General features: G+C 40.2%; 1 protein-coding gene across 2 annotated transcripts in view; it reads left to right on the top strand.

Annotated features, from left to right (window-relative positions):
• Positions 1-20,357, top strand: part of KDM4D (lysine demethylase 4D) — a 34,345-nt gene extending 13,988 nt beyond the window's left edge. For both annotated transcript variants that reach the window (XM_023239325.2, XM_023239326.2), the window contains exon 3: positions 17,868-20,357. In XM_023239325.2, the coding sequence (XP_023095093.2) occupies positions 18,206-19,783 (1,578 nt within the window). In that variant the 5' untranslated portion in view covers positions 17,868-18,205 and the 3' untranslated portion in view covers positions 19,784-20,357. The remainder of the gene's footprint in view (positions 1-17,867) is intronic.
• The last annotated feature ends 2,315 nt before the right edge of the window (positions 20,358-22,672 follow it).

Below are 22,672 nucleotides of genomic sequence, written 5' to 3'. Positions count from 1 at the left end.
TCCAGCATCTGTTTTAGCAAAGACATAGACATATGACTTAGGCTCTTCCCATCAGACACTTGATTGGAACACCTCAATTTGAAGAAATGTGAGGAAGTTGGTTTTGTATAGGATTTGTTCCTGGAGGAGGTGGTGAAGGACAGTGAGCTTTCAGAGGCAGCAGTGGCATAGACTCTAGTTGGTAATGTCTGTTGCCCATGGTCTTTAGTACCTTGGACAAAAGGAAGGTATAGGAATACTTTAATATAGATTGTTCGATAATTTGGGTGTTGTTCCTAGATGCACAGTCTAAAAACCTTTTCTCTGGTCCTTCCAAAGATTCTGTAAACTACTTAATAATCTATAATGTAACCTCCAAGGATGCGCCTGGTGGACATGCTCCATCAACACAAGGGAGTAAACCAGGAAAGAAGACTGAGGTGGGAGGAATCAGGGATCTAACATAATAGAGAAAGGGAATCTCTAGGATTATGATAAGTAGAAACTCTAGCCTGCAGGCTATGCAGCACCCTAAAGACTAACCAGTCCAGATTCAAGAAAGCATATGGAGGGCTCCAGGAAGGATATTTCTGAAGAGAGAAATCTGATTTGGTATGTGATGTGTTTTATGTATCTACAAGATACTTACACTACTGGAAATGAATTTGGGAATGAATTAGTATGTATAAAACCAAGCAAATGAAACAATGAGACAATTATTAACTACCTGATAAATAAAATTTTGTATGTGGAAATGCAGTCATAGTGTACTACATGACTCAGCTGTAACGAGTTTTGCATGGTAAAAATATAGACTTGGTTTAACCAAAAAATTTGATACAGCTATAGGAGAGGATGGAGTAGGGGAAGTCTGTGTTGGGATGAAGCATAAGAGAACTAAATCTGTATCTTTTATAGTATGACTGTCCACAATATCTAAAACTGAAAAGTCTAGAAATGTTGGAAAAAGAGAACACAAGAAACAGCTAAAATACCTAAGAGTGATTACTTTTGAGGAGTGGAAATGAGGGACAGGAAGTGTATTAGTTATTGGCCAGGGTTTTTTAGCTCCATATTATAGAATTTACTCTAGAATTCACTGTAGTCTAAGGCAAAGGAGTTTTGTGTTTTGTTTGTTTCTTTGTTTGTTTGTTTTTAGCATTAAGTAGTTTAGAATCTCTGGAAAAGTCCAAGAACCAGACTTACATGCTACTCAAGAACTGTATTGGCAATTCAAAGAAGCACATGTTAGAAGTTGCCTCAATTCAGTAGAGTGGCTGTGTCTTGGAGATAATGGAGTTCAAAAAAGACTTCTGGCTCTTGCCTCTCTCTGCTGCTAGATACCACCGTGACTGCCACAGTATCCATGTAACAGAGGAAAGTAAATAGAGAAAACTCTAATGAGGTTAATATTCCCGTGCTCAGTTTATTATATGTCACAACAAAATCATAATGTGACATTTGAATTGCAGATTTAAAGGCCAAGTCCTCCCTGCAAAACAAAGTAAAACCAAATAAAGGCCAAGTCCCAATCTTTGTTACGATTTAATCTATGCTGTTCATGCCCGACACTAACCACCAAACTCTTGGATGTTCCTAAAAAAGAAACTGACACCAAACATTGGCATTTGAGGCACAAAGTGTACAAGAAAAAAATCACTTTTTTATCTTCTCTTTTCCATGCAGCTAATAAAGAAGAGTATGTTGAAATTTGTGGGGCAGAAACATGCAGATATCTTGGGGAGAGAAGCAAGTACATCTCATGGAAGGGATTTATAGCTTTAGACAAGTACCCATTAGAGGTGAAAGCTAACTGCCAAGTAAAACATTCTGGATATCTCCCACTTCAACAGTTTCTGCTAAGTACCAAATACGTGGCCCAGACAAATAGTTGGCAGGGAGGCCTAGGGTTGGTGGGGAAGAGTCTCGAGGAGGTTTGTCTGGAAGGTAGGGGTTATAACTTAGAGAAGTGAGAGAGGAAGATTATAGAGTCAGGGACAATAACAAAGAATTTGGAGCCCAAGGTTTGGGTTAGGTACTATTGAGAGAGATATTTGAGGAAACAAGATATAAAGATGGTGGTTTAAGTACAATCGCTTACTTTGTTTCCTCCAAAACTCCACTCAAGTAACAATAATAGGATTTTTGGCTTACAAAAAAACAGGTAGACAAGTAGAAACTGATTTACCAAACCCTGTAAAGTTGAATCCTAAATTGGCAATGAGGAAAGCCAAGAAGCAATGCAATTGTCTCTACAGAACCCAAAGACTTAGGCTTTCATGGCACTAGATACCTCTGAATGTGGCGGTTAAAAGGAGGCTAAGGAGGATTTCTTGAAAATCTAAGAAGCAGTCAGAGCCTAAGATCCCCTCCCTTCCTAAACTTCTCTGTTGCCCTGATGGAAGACTAAATCTAAGAATAAGTTAGAGCCTCAGATCCCCTCCCTTTCTAAACTCCTCTTTTGCCCTGATGGAAGACTAAGCTTCATTTTCTAGAGTAGGTGAAAAAGATGGCCTCTGGACTGGGAATTTCCAGCACCTCTTGAGAGAGTGGCTGTCATAGGGAAAACAAACTGGCTTAGTGAACTTTACAAGTTGGATATTAGAAATTTCAGGGCCCCTTTTCCATATATTAGGGAAGTCAGGCCTGTCCCCTCCAGGAGGAAGACTAGAAGATCCGTCACTATTGAATATGACCAGCCCCAGAGATACATCAGAGGCTCACCCAAGAAACAGCCCAGACAGATCATCATTTAGGGAAACATAATCACCATACACCCTGAGCTTCTAAACAGTTTTTTGTGTTATAGTCCTATATGAACCAACTACTAAGGATCACCAGACATTTGAGGAAAGCCCTAAAGCTGAAAGATAGAAACTGAAACAAGAAATTAATAAAAGGAAATTTCAAAGAAACAGACAATACAGGCGGAAAAGAACCTTCAAAAGCCATTGACATGTTAATATTTTCAGAGAGATAGAAGAAATGTACCCATGAAACAAGAACAGGACAATAAGACACGGGGTGGGGGACAAGGAAGCTACATACACACAAAAAAGCTAAGGGATCAAAAATGCCTTGGAAATTAAAATTTTGAGAAAGATGGAAAAGACAACTGAAGGAGTTTGGGAAGGTAAAGATGAGGACGTTTTTCTAGAAGAGCATAGTGATAAAAGGATAGAAAACTGGGAGAAGAAAAGTTACAAAAGTTAAAGGTCCAATCCATGAGGCCTGATATCCAAATAACAGGAGTTAATAAACAGAGGAAAAAAGTAGAAGAAGTCATCAAAGAAGTAAAAAGTTTTTCCTTAAACTAAAGAACCTGAATTTTGAGACTCAAAAAAAAATTTAAGAACACTGGGATAAAGAAAACCTATAAACTTGAGAGGAAGAGAGAAAACACACAACAAACAGGACATATTTAAAGGACCAGGCATTAGATTTACATCTTCCTTATTCCTCACATCATCCCCACAAAACAATAAAACAAGTTAACTTAAAAAAAAAAATAGAATTAAAGGTACAATTAACATATAAAAGGGAAAAAAGTAAGATACTACTTAACCTGCCTCTGAAGGGGAAATAAACTTTTTAAACAGATGTGAAAGACATTACAAAGCAAAAGACTCACCTTAAAACACTGAAATATGTGTCAACATTTTAGATTAAATAAAATTAAGGAACTATAAAGAAGTGGGAAACTGGGAAAAACCTATGAACATATCTAATAAAGGGCTTAATATGTAAAATTTTCATATGGCAATATGTAAAATGTTCATATAAGTAGATGAGAAAAAGCACTAGGACCCTAAAATGGTCCTAGGAAAATGGGCAAAGGTTATGAACCAATACATATGATGAAATGCAAATAGCTCATATTCATGAAAGGAAAAAAAAAAAAAAGCCTTAGTGGTACTCCAAGAAATGTAAATTAAAACTTGAGCTCCACTTTTTTGCTTACCAAACAAGTAGTTTTTTTTTCCTTTCCCCTCACCCCCCAAAGTAAAGTTACTTAATGGTGAGGATGTGAAACATTCTTTCTGAAGAGTTTTGGAAATAACAGGTTAAGGACCTTAAGATATTTAAATCCTACAGTGCAATCATTCCATTGCCACATATCTAAGGAACTTTGTTAATTTCACCAATATTTTACTGTGCATACTGTTCAAGGTACTGAAATTAGGATACATATTTATAAGTAATAACTGTCCAATAGTACAAAGTTCAGTCACTTGTATCATAAACAGAATTTATTCAACCATCAAATCCATTTCAATGAGTGTTCAGTAGAATTTGTAATTCAGGAGGGAATCTTTTATTAAACACAGAATTTAGATACTTCCAGCAGAAACAGTGGCTAATGTCTGAGGCGGACAGTGACTAGGGTAACTGTATTATCATTTGTAGAAATAAAGACATCTAAAGGAGGAAATTAATTTTAGGAGAAAGATGATTAATTTGTACTAAAAAAGTTGATTTTCAGGGGCCCAGTGGGCTGTCCAAGATGAAGAAAAAGGTTAGGAGCAAGTCGGTATGATAGGAAATTATGACAATAAATAATATCTTTGAAGAGTGAGAGTGCAGTGCTAAAGAAAGCCATGAACATAAATGGGGAATTTAAAGAAAGAAAGAAATACACTTAAGAGAGTGGAGCTTTGAGGTTAGTTTGCTTGCGTGTGGTAGGAAGAGGAAGTGGAAACAGGGAGATAAAGAACCAGAGTTAAGAGGAATTAGCAGTGCCTAGAGGTCAGAGTTTTAGGACGAAGAAGGGGGTGCTCCGTGAATCAGTGATGTGGAGAGATAAAGTATAACCCCTGGAATAGCATTTGGGAGGAGGCAATTCGATGATTTACGGAGATCAATCCCAGTGGAGAAGTGGGGGCAGAACCAGAAGATGAGAGAGATGAGGAAGTGGGTTTGTGAACAAAGACTGTTTCTGTTTGTGCTTTTGACATGTTAGGTACTGAAAGGAAAGTGAGAGAAAGGACAATAACTTAAATTAAGAGACAGGTGACTGAGATTTAACAAAGGCAAAGGTGATAGTGATTATGTAATTGACCATCCTGGAACAGTGGGAGGTATTGATTGAAGGGGTTTAAAGGGAGAGATTAGCCAGAGAGGAGTATGTCCTCTTGAGAAAGAAGAGCAGGAATAAAGCATGTGACCAAGAGGAGAGAGGCTGCAGGTGTATACCAAATAGCCTCACTTAATTATTTCTTGACTAAATTTTTGGAGTGCACAATATAGAAATTACAAGATCCCTTGGAAACTATAATAAAGAACAGGACACAGACCATGCTTTCAAAATACTTTTATATGGAAGACAAGTACAAAAATAGCTCTGGAGATTGAGACCACAAGTTCTTGGGTTAAATATGAATTTTTCTCCTCCATAAATTGGGGACAATGATGGCACCAACTTCATACATGGGCCAGTTGTGAGGTTTGAATGAGACTCTATTTAGGAAGTGTTTAATAAAAGGCCTGGCAAAATGAGATACTAAATAAAGGTAACTCTTGCTGTTCATAGTATATCAAGTATGAAGGATAAGTGCTAAGAGAACTATAGGAGATGAGAGAAGAGATGGTGTTTTTTTTGGGGGGGGTGGGCATAAAGGAAGAAAAGGGGTCAAGTTCATGTACTTGAGAAGGGGTGGAATTTAAGGACTGAGAAGGAAGGAAGGGAAATTTGGGTGAGATAATGTGGGTAGAGGCAGACAGTTTGAAATTTCATAGCATAAAGTAAAAAGGATTTCAAGACATCAATAAAATGGACACTCGGTTAAAAAATACCTAAGTTAAAAAAAAGTCCATTTCAAGCATCCCCGTTCTCTTTCCAGCTTACATTTCCTAGTGTTCTAACAAGATTGTTTGACCCACTGGAGAAACTGAGCCCACAAGTCAAATACTATTTCATTCTCCATCACCACCCTCATGTTCTCATTTCTTTTTTTAGCCAGGATAGATTTAATGGCCCATGATTATCATCACTCCATCTACCTAATCTAATCCATCAGTGCCCCTCTTTGCATGAGACATACTTGCCTGGAAAAACCTAACCCTGATGGAACCTTACTATTTGCTTTCTTCCCATCTTTTGAATGCCCCTTGTTCATGGGGAAATTTTTTGTCCCGCTCGATAGTCCTTGTGGGGGCTGCCACCAGTTTTTCAAGGCCTGGGGATAAATACTTCAAAGTTACACAGTATGAGTTAAGGAAACACCTCAAGTCCAAGGTGCACACAGTCCCCCTTTTTCTTTAGCATTTCCACAGAGAGGCATCTCATGTTCAGGAGGCAGGCTGGATATGACTTTCGTTTTGTTCTTGTGGAGGGGCTCCTTCCCCTGTTCTTCCTTCTTATAGGGCTCCAATGGCAGGAACTTTATCAGGAACAGTACATACAGACTGCTGGGGGAATCAGTCTAGATGTCATACTAGCTATTTGGGGCCTGCCCTTTAGGAGGCAGCTGGGGACCTTGGGTCCATTTAGATGGTACAGTCCTCTAGCCATGGGAAGCAAGCCATTATTCACGTGGGAAGCTGTACATAACCACTTCCCATCAGCTAGGGGAAGGAGTTTGGACTAGCCTATTGTTGAGGCATTCTAGGGTAAACATCTGGGGTCATTTTTGGACACTGCTTCATAACCATCTATCCCCAAGACTCTTGAGTGCTCTCAGTTATATCTGGAATAAGAAGAGAGAGATGTTATTTGACATCCACCCAGAATTTAGAGTCTAAATTAATTGTATTTGTCATGTTCCCTCAAGGACGAGCCAGGTTGTTATCTGGTCCCCTCATCCACACTTATTAGCAATAAGTTCTGTAAAGACCGAGAGGTTATTTTACCAGCTATAACCTTCCTTTCGTCCTTGGGCACTAAAGTTGGAAAAGGAGAGGAGTGTACTGATCCTCCTTACCCCACCTCTGCAGATTCTTTAGTGCCTTAGGGTCCATCTAAAGCAGAGGTGCCAAGAGCTACCACCGCTTACTCAAAGTGCCTCTGCCATTGGCATTTGAATCTGCAGCATATGTTTGTTTGGGTACTTTTACAGAAGCCACCAGGTCACAGAAAGCAAACCCTTCCTTGGCTATTTTTGCTTCAGATCCCAGACCCAAAGGAAAAAGAGTTTATGTTTAATAAGAAGCCAAACTCTGGTGACCTTGTTGGGGAATGGGATGGCATTGGATTGGGCATGCGTCCTAGCTTCCTCTTGTCTGGATGGACCTTGAATAAGGTGGAAGAACCTAGGGTGCCAAGACTCTTGGGAACCACAGGAGATGTGAGGAGTTTCTATTATTTTGAGGTGATCTTGTGTAGTCTTATTGGGGAGACTGTAGGGTGAGATAAAATGCCTCAATCTCTAACCATAATGTGGTTGACTCTTCCCCAGGAGCTCCTCCTCACCACATTTCTTTGGCAAGGTTTTCTTTTCTTCCCTATAGTTTTTGGGCAGACCCAAATGCTAATATGTTTTGTTCCCTAACAACTGTGCTATCTTTCCTGTACTATTTTCTTCCCATCCTGTCAGTATTCCCAGGGAAATCTTTCTGTTCCTAGGAGGGTTCTACAATTTATATAACCTCCAGACCCCACAAAATGTGCTTGTGCTCTTGGTTTCTGGCAAACTTCCAGGCAATTTGTCCAGAAAAAGTCAGAAATTTCCAATAATTTTCCAAGGTGACTCCAAGTGGAATCAGAATCTCCAGGAGGTCCGCTCTGATTTCAAACACCAACTTAAGATAGTAGTAAGCTAGGGGCACCTGGGTGGCTCAGTTGGTTAAGCGCCTGACTCAATTTCAGCTTAGGTCATGATGTGACACTCGTGAAGTTGAGCCCCGCATGGGGCTCCACATTGAGTGTGGATCTTGCCTGGGATTCTCTCTCTCCCTCTCTCTCTGCCCCTCCCCAACTCATGCGCCAATGGTTGTGCTCACGTTTTCTCTCTCTCTCTCTCTCTCTCTCTCGCTCTCTCTCTCTCTCTCTCTCAATAGAAATAAATAAATAAACAGTAAAAAAAAAAAAAGATAGGAGTAGGCTTACTTGTCCCCCCCATAGGTACATCTAGGTAATTTATCTGGAAAGCCCAGCATTAACTGCTCTATATCATCTTCCAGCCATTCCTCCTTACTCAGTCCTTGGCAGTTTCTCCAGTCACAGTAGCTCTGGCTGTGGAGAAAGCTGTTTGAGCTTACAAATTGTTTTTATTTTTATTTTTAAACACAATTTCAGATTTGTTGAGGGTTGGCCGTCATTTCCCGTCTTTATTTTCTTGTAAGAAGTCTCCAAGAAAAAAATTCAGGCAAAACACGCATGCTTTACAGCTGGTAACATTGAAAATGAGGGTGTTTACTAAAACAAAGAACATTGTGAGTTCAGTTGGAAGAGGTGGTTGGATAGCTAATTGGATTCAGTGGTGATTGGACTAGGGATGATGGACTTGGGGTGGGGCCAATGTGATTAGAATTTTGAAAAGACATATAAGTTCATGTTTCGTTGGGAGTTGTTTTCTTGAGAGACTGTTTCCTTGAGAGAAAACCATCTCTAATTTTATCCAAAACAAGGCAATCGGAGAAGGTGATATTTGAACTGAAACTCAAGGGAGGTAAGAGAATTGCTTGTCTGCAAAGACCATCAGGTAGGCGTACTCCAGGCTTTTCTGAGACACAGCCCGGGATGTGGTTGGAAGTGAGAGAGCAAGAGGTAGGTAGAGTAGAAAGCAGTGATACTGAGCATCAAGAGGTAGTGGGGTACCCGATCATGTAGGGACTCTTAGGACATTTGAAGGATTCTAAGTGAATGGAGTAGGCATGCCCAAATTTGAAGACAGGGAAGATAAAATGGAATATTTGGAGAGCAGGTAAACAGAAATTAGGAGAGTATAAAAGGATTAGCAAACAGTATTAAGGGACCTCTTGAGATAATGTCAGTGAAGTAGTTAGCATCTTTTTCTCCTTAAGAATGTTTCTTTTATTTCACTGCTAAGAATGATACTTGCTGTTCATTTTTTACATTGAAACCCTTCATCTTACTATAGAAATATTTTTTAATGGTTTACAAGTAAAGAATTTAAAAATCATGAATAAGTGTTGAATTTCATCAAGTAGTTTTTTGGTACCTACAAGATGATGATAGTTTTCATTTTCTTTGTTAGTATTCTGAATTCATTAGATTTTCAGATACTGAATCATCCTTATATTCCTGGAATACATTCTATTTGGTCATGAGATATTATTCTTTTAATATGTTTCTTTATTTGGTTGGATAACATTCTGTTTAAGCTTTCATCTATGTTTATAACTTAAAGATGGCCTATAGCATAATTTTCTGTTCTTTTAATTTTCTGTTGTTTTCTTATTTTGCTATCAGACATTGTAGCCTCATCTGAGTGGCTTTCTAACTTTTTCTCTGAAAGAATTTGCATTAATAAGAGCTAACTTTCTTAAAAATTTGCTAGATTCACCTATAATATGATGTATCTCTTGGGCTATTAGGGGTCATACTTGGAACCAGATTCTTATGCTTCTGTGTTCATGCTTCCTAGTTTTCTTGGGTCCATTTTGGATATTTTTCTCTGTAGAAAGTTGATCTCTTTTGAAAATTTTGCTAGCAAGATGCTGATACGATTCTCTTAAATTTTTTCTACTGTATTATTAGATTTGTGTTCTGTTAATTCCTATTACTGCTTGTTGTCTTCTCTCTTTTCTTATGATCAATTATACTCACGGTTTGTTAATCTCTTCAAAGAACATTTTTGGTCTTCATACCGGTTGTGTATGTATTATCTTTCATTAATTTCATCTGTATTCCTTGTCATTTCTTTTTTTTTTTTTTTTTTCAACGTTTATTTATTTTTTTTGGGACAGAGAGAGACAGAGCATGAACGGGGGAGGGGCAGAGAGAGAGGGAGACACAGAATCGGAAACAGGCTCCAGGCTCTGAGCCATCAGCCCAGAGTCCGACGCGGGGCTCGAACTCACGCACCGCGAGATCGTGACCTGGCTGAAGTCGGACGCTTAACCGACTGCGCCACCCAGGCGCCCCCCTTGTCATTTCTTTAATCCTCTTTCTTTTGTCTCTATTTTCTAGCCCCTTTAATTAATTCAGTGTTTAGTTCATTTATTTCTGTTAATGTAATGAAATATGTCTCGTAGTCTTTAATGCTAGCATAATGCCTAAACTCTATCTTTGTTTTATTTTTATTTTTTCATTGAGGTATAATTAACATACAATGCTATATTAGATTCAGGTATACAATATAATTTGGCAATTCTATATATTACCCAGTGCTCATCATGATAATGTGTAGAAATTGTTGAATCACTATATTGTACATGTGAAACTAATTCAACACTGTATGTTAACTATACTGGAATTAAAATAAATTTTAAAAATTAAAAAAAAATTTTAAAGAGTGCTTTGTTTCTTTTGTTTGTTCATTTGTTTTGTTTCTTAAATTTCACATTTGAGTGAAATCATATGATGTTTGTCTTTCTCTGTCTGACTCATTTCACTTTATATCCTCTAGGTCCATCCACATTGTTACAAATGGCAAGATCTCATTCTTTTTATGGCTAAGTAATATTCTATTTCTTCTTTATCCATTTCATTTATTGATGGACACTTGGGTTACTTCCATATCTTAGATATTATAAATAATACTTCAATAAACATTGGGGTGCATATGTCTTTGCAAGTAAGTTTTTTCATATTCTTTGGGTAAGTACCCAGCAGTGGAATGACTGGATAATATGGTAGTTCTATTTTTAATCTTAGAGGAATCTTCACACCGTTTCCTACAGTGGTTGCACCAATTTGCATGCTTACCAACAATGCGCAAAGGGTTCCTTTTTCTCCACATCCTTGCCCACGCTTTTTGATTGTAGCCATTCTGACATAAGTAAAGAGTTATCTCATTGTTTTGATTTTCATTTCCCTGATGATTAGTGATATTGAGAATATTTTCATGTCTGTTGGCCATCTGTATGTTGTCTTTGGAAAAATGTCTATTCAGGTCTTTGTCCATTTTTTAATCAGATTGTTTTTTTTTCAGTTTTTGTTTTTGTTTTAGGTGTTGGGTTGTATAAGTTCTCTATGTACTTTGGATATTAACCCCTTATTGCATGTATCATTTACAAATATTTTCTCCCATTTATAGGTTGCCTTTTTATTTTGTCAGTGGTTTCCTTGACTGTGTAAAAGCTTTTTATTTTGATGTAGTCCCAATAGTTTATTTTTGCTTTTGTGTCCCTTGCCTGTGGAGACAGATATAGAAAAATGTTTATATGACTCATGTCAAAGAAACTACTGTCTATGCTTTCTTCTAAGAATTTATGGTTTCAGGTCTCCCCATTTAGGTCCTTAATTCATTCTGAGTTTATTTTGTGTATGGTATAAAAGAGTAGTTCAGTTTCATTCTTTTTTTTTATAGCTATCCAGTTTTCCCAACACCTTTTGTTGAAGAGACTTTTTCCCATTGCATATTCTTGCCTATTTTGTTATAGATTAATTGACCATAGAAACATGGGTTTATTTATGGGATCTCTTTTCTGTTCCATTGATCTATGTGTCTACTTTTGTGCTCATAATATGCTATTTTGATTGCTATAGCTTTGTAGTATATCTTGAAATCTGGGATTGTGATACCTCCAGCTTTGTTTTTCTTTCTCAAGATGGCTTTAGATATTCAGTCTCTTGTGGTTCCATACAAATTTGAGGATTATTTGTTTTAGTTCTGTGAAGAATGTTGTCGGTATTTTGATGGGGATTGTATTAAATCTGTAGATTGCTTTGGGTGATGTGCACATTTTTACAACATTGGTTCTTTCAATCCATGAGCATGGAATATCCTTTCATTTGTGACTTCAATTTGTTTTTTTATTTTAAATTTATTTATTTATTTTTGAGAGAGAAAGAGAGAGTGAGCATGATCAGGGGAGGGGCAGAGAGAGGGGGAGAGAGAGAATCCCAAGCGGGTATCGTGCTGCCAGCATGGATCCCAGTGTAAGACTCAGTCCCACAAACCGTTAGATCACAACTTGAGCCGAAATTGAGAGTTGCACGCTTAACTGACTGAGCTACCCAGATGCCCCAGCTCTTCTTTAAACGCTTGGTAGAAAATGAACAAATCAGGAGACTATAGATGCTGGAGAGGATGTGGAGAAACGGGAACCCTCTTGCACTGTTGGTGGGAATGCAAACTGGTGCAGCTACTCTGGAAAACAGTGGGGGTTCCTTAAAAAAATTAAAAATAGACTTACCCTATGATCCAGCAGTAGCACTGCTAGGAATTTACCCAAGGGATACAGGAGTACTGATGCATAGGGGCACTTGTACCCCAATGTTTATAGCAGCACTCTCAACAATAGCCAAATTTTGGAAAAAAACCTAAATGTCCATCAACTGATGAATGGATAAAGAAATTGTGGCTTATATACACAATGGAGTACTACGTGGCAGTGAGAAAGAATGAAATAGGGCCCTTTGTAGCAACGTGGATGGAACTGGAGAGTGTGATGCTAAGTGAAATAAGCCATATAGAGAAAGACAGATACCATATGGTTTCACTCTTATGTGGATCCTGAGAAACTTAACAGAAACCCATGGGGGAGGGGAAGGGAAAAAAAAATGAGGTTAGAGTGGGAGAAAGCGAAAGCATAAGAGACTGTTAAAAACTGAGAACAAAATGAGGGTTGATGGGGGGGTGGGAGGGAGGGAAGAGTAGGTGATGGGCATTGAAGAGGGCATCTTTTGGGATGAGCACTGGGTGTTGTATGGAAACCAATTTGACAATAAATTTCATATATTAAAAAAAATAAAATAAATGCTTGGTAGAATCTACCTATAAAGCCATCTGGTTCTGGACTTGTGTCTTTTGGAAGTTTTTTGATTACTGATTTAATTTCATTGCTATTAATTGGTGTGTTCCAATTTTCTATTTCTTTCTGATTCAGTTTTGGAAGATTATATATTTCTAAGAATTTATCCATTTTCTTCTAGGTTGTCCAGTTTGTTGGCATATAGTTTTTCATAGTATTGTCTTATAATACTTTTCACTTCTGGGGTGTCAGTTGTTATTTCACCTCCTTTATTTCTGATTTTAATTATTGGAGTCCTCTCTCTTTTTCTTGATGAGTCTGGCTAAAGGTTTATCAATTTTGTTTATCTTATCCTGGTTTCATTGTGCTATTCAGTTTATTTTTTTAGTCTCTGTTTCATTTATTTCTGCTCTAATCTTTACTATTTCCTTTTTTCCATCGGCTTTGGGCTTTGTTTGTTTTTCTTTTTCTAGCTTCTTTAGGTCTAAGGTTAGGTTGTTTGTTTGAGATTTTTCTTGTTTCTTTAGGTAGGCCTGTATTGCTATAAACCTCCCTCTTAGGACAGCTTTTGCTGAATCCTAAAAATTTGGGGCCATTGTGTTTTCATTATTTGTCTCCATGTAGTTTTTCATTTTTTATTTTTTACTTGTTAATGTTTATTTTTGAGAGAAAGAGAGAGTGAGAGAGCAAGTGAGGGGCAGAGAGAGACAGAGACAGAATACAAAGCAGGCTCCAGGCTCCGAGCTGTCACTACAGAGCCCGATGCGAGGCTTGAACTCACAAACTGTGAGATCATGACCTGAGCTGAAGTCAGACACTTAACCAACTGAGCCACTCAGGATCCCCTGTCTCCATGTATTTTTTGATATCCTCTTTGATTTCTTGGTTGACCCATTTATTGTTTAATAGTATGTTATTTAACCTTCATGTATTTTAATTCTTTCCAGATTTTCTTGATTTCTAGTTTCATACTGTTGTGGTCAGAAAAGATGCATGATATGATTACAACTTTTTTTAATTTATCGAGACTTGTTTTGTGGCCTAATGTGATCTTTTCTGGAGAATTTCCATATGCACTTGAAAAGAATGTGTATTCCACTGTTTCAGGATAGAATGCTCTGAATATATCTGTTAGATGTATCTGGTCCAATGTGTCATTCAAAGCCACTCTTTCCTTGTTGATTTTCTGTCTGGATGATCCATCCATTGATATAAGTGGGCATTAAAGTCCCCTACTATTATTGTATTAGTGTCAATTTCTTCCTTCATGTCAATCAATAGTTGTTTTATGTACTTAGTTGCTCCCATATTGGGTGTATATTTACAGTCGTCATAGCTTCTTGTTGGATTGTTCCTTTTGTCATTATGTAGTATCCTTCTTTGTCTCTTATTATAGACTTCGGGTTTTTTTTGTTTTTTTTTTTAATTTTTTTTTTCAACGTTTATTTATTTTTGGGACAGAGAGAGACAGAGCATGAACGGGGGAGGGGCAGAGAGAGAGGGAGACACAGAATCGGAAACAGGCTCCAGGCTCTGAGCCATCAGCCCAGAGCCTGACGCGGGGCTCGAACTCACGGACCGTGAGATCGTGACCTGGCTGAAGTTGGACGCTTAACCGACTGCGCCACCCAGGCGCCCCTAGACTTTGTTTTAAAGTATATTTTGTCCAATGTAAATATTGCTACCACAGCTTTCTTTCCACTTCTATTTGCATGGTAAATGTTTTTCCATCCCTTCAGTTTCAATCTGCATGTGTCTAGATCTGAAGTGAGTCTCTTGTAGCAGCATATAGATGGGTCTTGCTTTTTTATCCATTTAGTCACCCTATGTTTTTTAATTAGAGCATTCAGTTCATTTACATTTAAACTAATTATGATAGTTATGTACTTATTGCCATTTTGCTACTTATTTTACGTTTGTTTTTGTAGTTCTTCTCTGTTCCTTCTTTCCTTCTGTTCCCTTGTGGTTTGATGGCTTGATGTGATTGGTTTCCTTTCTCTTTATTTTTTATGTATCTATTACAGGTTTTGATTTCTGGTTACCATTAGGTTCAGATGTAACATCTTATGCATATAGCAGTCTATATCAGGTCATTTACGTTTGAACTCATTATAAAATTTTTGTTCCCCCACCCCATGTTTTATGTATAAGATGTCATACTTTATCCTTTTATTTTGTGAATCCCTTGACTGATTTGTATAGATTTTGTTGATTTTACTGCTTTTGTGTTTTAGCCTCCATTATGGTTTTATAAATGATTAATCTGCTACTTTATTATATGTTTGCGTTTGCCTATGAAAATTTTTCCTTTCATAATTTTCTTATTCCTGATTATGGCATTTTCTTTCCACTCAAAGAATTCCCTTTAATGTTTCTCATAAGGCTGCTTTAGTGGTGATGAGCCCTCTAACTTTTGTTTGTCTGGGAAACTCTTTGTCTCTCCTTTTATTCTGAATGATAATAAAGCTGAGTAGAGTATTCTTAGTTGCAGGTTTCTTTCTTTCAGTACTTTGAATATATCTTGCCACTCTCTTCTGGCCTGCAAAGTTTCTGCTGAAAAATTAGCTGATAGCCTTATGGGGTTTTCCTTGTATGTAACTCTTTTCTCTGGCTGCTTTTAAAATTCTCTCTTTATCACTACATTTTGCCATTGTAATTATTATGTGTCTTGGTGTGGACCTCTTTGGGTTAATTTTGTTGGGGACTCTCCGTGCTTCCTGGATCTACATGTCTGTTCCCTTCCCCAGATTAGGCATGTTTTCACTTATTCAAATTAATTTTCTGCCCCATTCTCTCTCTCTCTTTTTCTGAGATCCCCATAATGCAAATGTTATTACCTTTGAGGATGTCACCAAGTTTCCTTAACTGATTCTCATGTTTTATTATGCTTGTTTTCTTTTTTCTATTCAACTTGATTGCTTACCATTACCCTGTCTTCCAAGTGCTAGTCTGTTCTTCCACCTCCTCTAATCTGCTATCGATTTCGTCCAGTGTATTTTTTATTTCAGTTATTGAGTTCTTTATCTCAGATTGGTTCTTTTTTATATTTTCTCTCTTTGTTTAAGGTTTTACTGAGTCCATAAGTATGTTTATGACCATTACTTTGAATTTTTATCAGGCATATTGCTTATCTCAGTTTTATTTAGTTCTCTTGCTATGGTTTTGTCCTGTTCTTTTTTTGAACATATTCCTCTGTCTTCTTATTTTGTCAAGCTCTCAGTGTCTGTTTCTATGTATTAGGAAAGTCAGCTATGTCTCCTGATCTTGGAAAGTTGAGGCTCTATGAAGAAGAGGTCCTTAGGTGCCTTACAGCACAATGCTCCCTGTTCACCAGAACCAAGCACTTCAGAGATGTATACTATGTGGGCTGCATGCACCCCCCATTATGGCTGAGCTTCACTTAAAGTCTATTTTTTGATAAACATATGGAAATTTGTGAAAATCATCATAGCTTGATGAATTATCACAATTAGCTCTTCTGATGGCTATGTAACCAGCCCTAGGTTAAGAATATTTCTTCAGAGGCTTCCTTATGCCCCACTCACAATCTCTCTCTTTCTCAAAGGTAACTACTACTCTGACATCTAATATAGCTAACTTTGCCTCATTTTTATCTTTTCTTTAAGTTTTTTTATTTGTTTTGAGAAAGAAAGAGAGAGAGCAAGTGGGGGAGGGCCAGAGAGAGAGGGAGAAAGAGAATCGCAAGCAGGCTCCACACTGACAGCACAGAGTCTGATGTGGGGCTCAAACTCATGAACTGTGAGATCATGACCTGAGCTGAAACCAAGAGTTGGATGGTTAACCGACTGAGCCACCCAGGTGCCCCTCATTTTTATCTTTATAAAAATGGAATCATGGATTATGTTGCTCAGTATGATGTTTATAAAATTATTTTTTATGTTTCTATGTGGTTTTGTTTATCGTCATTCTATATTATATTCGACTGTATGAATATACCATAATGTTCATCCATTCACAGTTGATGGGTAGTTAGGTTGTTTCCAGTATTTGGCTACTAGAAGTAATTTTGTTATGAACATTCTGAGAGGTGCCTTTTAGTGCAGAGTCATGCATGTTACCTAGGCATATTTCCACATGTATGCACATGTATGTGTTCAATTTTACACATGCATATGCTCAGTTTTATTAGTACATACTATCCAAATAGTTTTCCAAGGTGAGTGTAATGATTTCCATTATCTTTATTAGAGTATGACAATTCCCATTGTTCCACATCCACACCACCTCTTGTTTTATCATCTTACAAAATTTTAGCCTTTTATGTGGTATGTATATATAATGGAATACTACTCAGCAACGAAAAAGAATGAAATCTTACCATTTGCAACAACATGAAAGGAACTGGAGTGTATTATGCTAAGTGAAATAAGTCAGTCAGAGAAAGACAGATATCATATGTTTTCACTCCTATGTGGAAGTTGAGAAACTTAACAGAAGACTGGGGGAAGGGAAAGAAAAAAAATACATAGTTATGAAGAGGGAAGAAAACCATAAGAGACTTTTAAATACAGAAAACAAACAGGGTGAAAGGGGGTGGGGGTAGGGGTATGGGAAAAATGGGTGATGGGCATTGAGGAGAGCACTCATTGGGATGAGTACTGGGTGTTTTATGTAAGTGATGAATCGTGGGAATCTACTCCCAAGAGCACACCCTATGTACTGTATGTCAGCTAACTTGACAATAAGTTATATAAAAAAATAAAAAAAATAAATAAAAATAAAATAAAATTTTAGCCCTTTGGGTGCCTGGGTGGCTCAGTCGGTTAAGCATCTGACTCTTGATTTCAGCTCAGGTCATGATCTCACAGTTCGTGGGATCAAGCCCCGTGTCTGGCTCTGCTCGGACAGAGTGGAGCCTGCTTGGGATTCTCTCTCTCTCCCTCTCTCTTTGCCCCTCCCACTCCCCCCGTCAAAATAAATAAATAAACTTAAAAAAATTTTTAGCCATTCTTTGAGCGTTCAATAATGTTCCATGGTGGTATTTTATCTGTAACTCTCTAATACTTTTCCTACATTAACTTTCAAAATTTTTGTATTTTTTCTTTTAGGCTTTGTCTAAACACTGCCCTGAAGACACTACCTTTAGGATACCCACCCAAGACTGAGTGATTCAACAGACCTCAAGAGGACAGAGGTGCCAACAGAGGAGCATCACAGAATTGCAGGCACAGCCACCCTCATTTCTGGGCGGATATTCTACCACGAGTGCTGTTCCCTGATGAATCAGCAAGCCTAACAAACATTATCCTTTAATTTGCATAGTAATAGTAGTCCACCGGTGTTTCCAGCTGACACAGACACTCATTCATTTTTGAAAAAGTAGCATTTTCCAGCATCCTCGAATATCCAGAAGATATCTAAAAAGTTTGGGCTTTGGTGCTTATTAATGAAAACCATGAAGTCTAAGGCCAACTTTGCGCAGAACCCAAATTGTACCATAATGATATTTCATCCAACCAAAGAAGAATTTAATGACTTTGATAAATACATTGCATACATGGAATCCGAAGGCGCACACCGCGCAGGCCTGGCCAAGGTGATTCCCCCCAAGGAATGGAAAGCCAGGCAGACCTATGATGATATCAGTGACATCTTAATTGCAACTCCCCTCCAGCAGGTGGTCTCCGGGCGGGCAGGTGTGTTTACTCAATACCATAAAAAGAAGAAAGCCATGACAGTGGCGGAGTATCGCCAATTGGCAAACAGCGGAAAGTATCGGACTCCGCCACACTCGGATTTTGAGGATTTGGAGCGAAAGTATTGGAAAACCCGCCTGTACGATTCTCCGATTTATGGCGCTGACATCAGCGGCTCCTTGTTTGCGGAAAACACTCAACAGTGGAACCTTGGCCACCTGGGAACCATCCAGGACCTGCTGGAGCAGGAGTGCGGCGTGGTCATCGAGGGCGTCAACACGCCCTACCTGTACTTTGGCATGTGGAAGACCACCTTCGCCTGGCACACGGAGGACATGGACCTTTATAGCATCAACTACCTGCACTTCGGGGAGCCCAAAACCTGGTACGCGGTGCCCCCGGAGCACGGCCGGCGCCTGGAGTGCCTGGCCACCGAGCTGTTCCCGGGCAGTGCCCGTGCCTGTGACGCCTTCCTGCGGCACAAGGTGGCTCTCATCTCGCCCACGGTCCTCAAGGACAACGGGATCCCCTTCAATCGGATCACTCAGGAGGCTGGCGAGTTCATGGTGACGTTTCCCTATGGCTACCACTCTGGCTTCAACCACGGCTTCAACTGCGCGGAAGCCATCAACTTCGCCACCCCGCGATGGATCGATTATGGCAAAGTGGCGTCTCAGTGCAGCTGCGGGGAGGCCAGGGTCACCTTCTCCATGGACGCCTTCGTGCGCATCCTGCAGCCTGAGCGCTATGAGCTGTGGAAGCGCGGGCAGGACCGGGCTGTTGTGGACCACACAGAGCCCACCTCGCCAGACAAGGGGGAGCTCAGCGCCTGGAGGGTGGCCCAAGCTCCCCGGAGAGCCCTGCTGGGCCTGAGGCACCTCCCACCCCGCCGGGCCACACGCACCCCTCGGCCTGTGGCCGCTAGTGGTGGGACTGGCCGTCGCACCCCAATGCGCCTGGCCTCCCCACGCTCCTTGCCGGCCCAGAGTTCTTCCTCTGATGCCCAGTCTGGGCTTGTCCCCGCCTGCACTTCCCAGGAGGCTGGCCCCACCCGACCACCGACCCCGATTCCCTCTGCCCGAGATGTTCATCCCTCAATGGGCAGATGTGGTCCTGGTCGTCGTCCTCGGGAACAAGGGGCCCGGGGGCCCAGCATCCAGGCCCGGGCCAAGAGGCGTCTCTCGGTGGGAACAACGCACACAGCCCAGTACCCTGAGGCTCTGCCCGGTCCTGTGGATGAACCCTCAGTGGACAACCCTGTACCACTGAGCCCTGGGCTCCAGCAACCTGCGGAGGCTTCTGGGTACAGTTGTGCCCTTTTCCCCTAAGCCCAGGGGATAATGTTGTAACCTACTGCTCTTGTGTGTGGAGGCTCCTTGAGACCCACCACATTTACGTCAGAGCTTTCGGCCAGCCTGCAGGTTACTGGTCTTCAGAGGCCAGTGATGTTGCCACTGATGTGTTGAGTCCATGTTCTTTATCATGTTCGCCATAGTTTGTTCTTCCTGCCAGACTCTGGAGTGTCTTTGGACACTGCTAATTCCTGTGTTGCCAACTGAGGTTTCATCCACTAGACACTCTTGTGTCTCTGTAAGCTAGGTCCTGCTGAGGTCATGAGAGCATAATCTTCCCCAGACTCCTCTGGGCCAATGCTTCTGGGTTTTGATTCTCCTCCAATCTCCCTGCCTTTTCTCCAACCCTACCCCTTCCCCCCTTTCTTGCAAAACAAGGCCGTTTTGACCAAACGGGTCAGTAGAGACTCAGAACATAATTTATGATCTTTCTGAGTCTTGGATGTATTCAAAATGTGTTATGGCCAGTATTTGTTCACAAATGTATTAAAGGTAACCACAATGTTAAAATCTAAAATTTGTTTCTAATAAATATTGTTCATTCAAATAATTGAGGGGTTGAGGTTATTCTTTTCTGCACTTTTCTTGATAATTATATCAGAACATTTCAAGCAAGGCTGATTTTTGTTGGCTGGCTGCATTGCGTGATGTTGATGAGGAAGCAATTTGGCAGATGGTTATTGAGTATGAGCTGACCGGGTGGGTGAGGGGATTCGGCTTGCAGCCCTATCTTAAGGGTGACTTGGTGGAAGTCACCTGGTACTTTTCTGGGCAGTAGGACCACAGCTGCTGGGAGGTGAGCATGCAGGGGACCAAAGTGCCCCATCCCCAAGTCTGCACTGCGTTTTCAATACTTTGCATGGCCCATTCATTGACTCATCCCAGGAGACATATGCACAAAGAAATGGACAAGAGAATTCTACTTGTTAACATGTGCTGTGAAGACAGGAAAGGGGTGGGATGCTGGAACACACTGGGCAGGGCTGGCCTAGGTTGGAGGAATCACGGAGAGTTTCATTGAGCAGGAGACCTCTGCCAAGACCCAACTAACAAAAAGGAAGCTGCATCCAGAGCTGATTTCCACTTAGAGGAAACAGTAAGTGGAATAGACCCAACATGGAACTTCTGTTTTCTCAGGAATGGAGAGGAAGCTCATTTGTGTCTGGGCATACAGAGGAAGAAAGAGAGAGGCAAGGTGTAGGATATGAGGCCCTTGTAGCTCATGTAAAGTATCAGGGTTTTTTCACCTTGACAGGAGAAGGCATTGGAAGTTTGACACAGCCCTTGACATGCTGGGATTTATGGATTTAAGCAGCGAACTGAGTTGTGGTGTGACGATGTGGGGGCAGGAGTAGTTAGAAAGTCCAAACAATAGTGTTGAGCGTCAATGGTTATTTCAATGTCAGAATTGAAAATACACACAAGTGGAGCAACTCAGAATCAGTCTTGGAAATTGCAAGTGAGGGTTGGGTACAGAAGGAAACATTTCAGAGAAGCAAAGCGCCTCTCCCCTCCCTCCAGCTCTCCCCTAAGAACATCACGAAAGCTCTGGCATTGGAAGCCCCACGTACCCCCGAAGGCAAGAGTAATGAAGACATAGTGTTGGGTGGGAATTCTGATGCAGGAACGTGTGTCTCATTCTACACTGTGCAGCTGGGCACCTTGGTCTTTCCTAATGTGACAGGAAATGGAAGTAGACTCTGGAATGCTGGGCTTGGGAAGCTGAGCTCAGGGACACCTGGTACAGCGGGTGACGGCGGGGGGGGGGGGGGGGTGGAAGCCCCGGATGGAAGCGGACTGGAAGCATCTGGAAGAGAGCAGCCCTAGAGAGCAACTGGACCCACAGCGTATCTTACATAAGCAACGAAGACACTTCGGTGTAATGCGTTACTGAGAGCTTGAGGGGTGTTTTTTGGTCCTTCAATTGAGATCAGTTGTGGATACAGCAGTGTAGGGGAATGCAAGAATTCTGAAAATTTCAAGGGCAATCCCTGGCTCATGTTCCTATTTTAAATGTTAGGAATTGAGATTCTCATTATGTTTCAGGAATCTTACAAACTCTTCTCTGGCAGATAGATGTCCCGGGCAGCTTAGCATAAGCTCAAAAAAGGGTTGGGTCTTAAAGGGGAAGAAACAAAGCTGATTTCCAGAAAATATCGTTCCCATTGGCATTCCTCTGTTTTCAGCCAGTTATTTTCACATATTTGTTTTAATTTGCCTTGCTCAATAAGGACAAGAAATATTCAGAATGTTGTTCAGCGTACTCAATAAACTTTTCTAAGCTTTTTAATGTTTGTTTGTTTGTTTGAGAGAGAGAGCAAGAGAAGAGAAGGGGCAGAGAGTGAGAGAGAGAATCTCAAGCAGGGTCAAAGCTGTCGGTGCAGAGCGGACACAGGACTCGATCTTATGAACCATGAGATCATGACCTGAGCCAAAATAAACAGACTGATGCTCAACTGACTGAACCACCCAAGTGCCCCTAAACTAGTCTGCTTGAAAGGACTGGGAGCCGAGGGTGGTATTGAAGGGGCTTCTGCAAGCAGTTTTATTCACAATCCTATTTCATTTCGTGGCGACACCCTCAGTGTAGACACTCAGTGTTGACTACTCTTCTCAGTAAAAGACACCCATCTCCAGCTGTCTCTCATGTCCACTAAGGTTTTCCTATGCTCAATCTTGGTAAAGCAAGGGGCATTTATCATAACAATTACATAAATTGCCACTTTTGTTCTCACTGCCATGATCTCTTCTAGACATTTCTTAACCTGTGAGAGAGAACAATGGTGAATTCAGTGTATATTCAAGTTTATAGACAAAAGTATATGTGGCCACAGGTAATATGGTGTGTGTGGTCTTATCAACTTA

This window comes from Felis catus, chromosome D1 (genome assembly GCF_018350175.1).
Source record: "Felis catus isolate Fca126 chromosome D1, F.catus_Fca126_mat1.0, whole genome shotgun sequence".
Taxonomy (NCBI): Eukaryota; Metazoa; Chordata; class Mammalia; order Carnivora; family Felidae; genus Felis; species Felis catus.
This window is presented reverse-complemented; position numbering and strand designations above follow the sequence as displayed.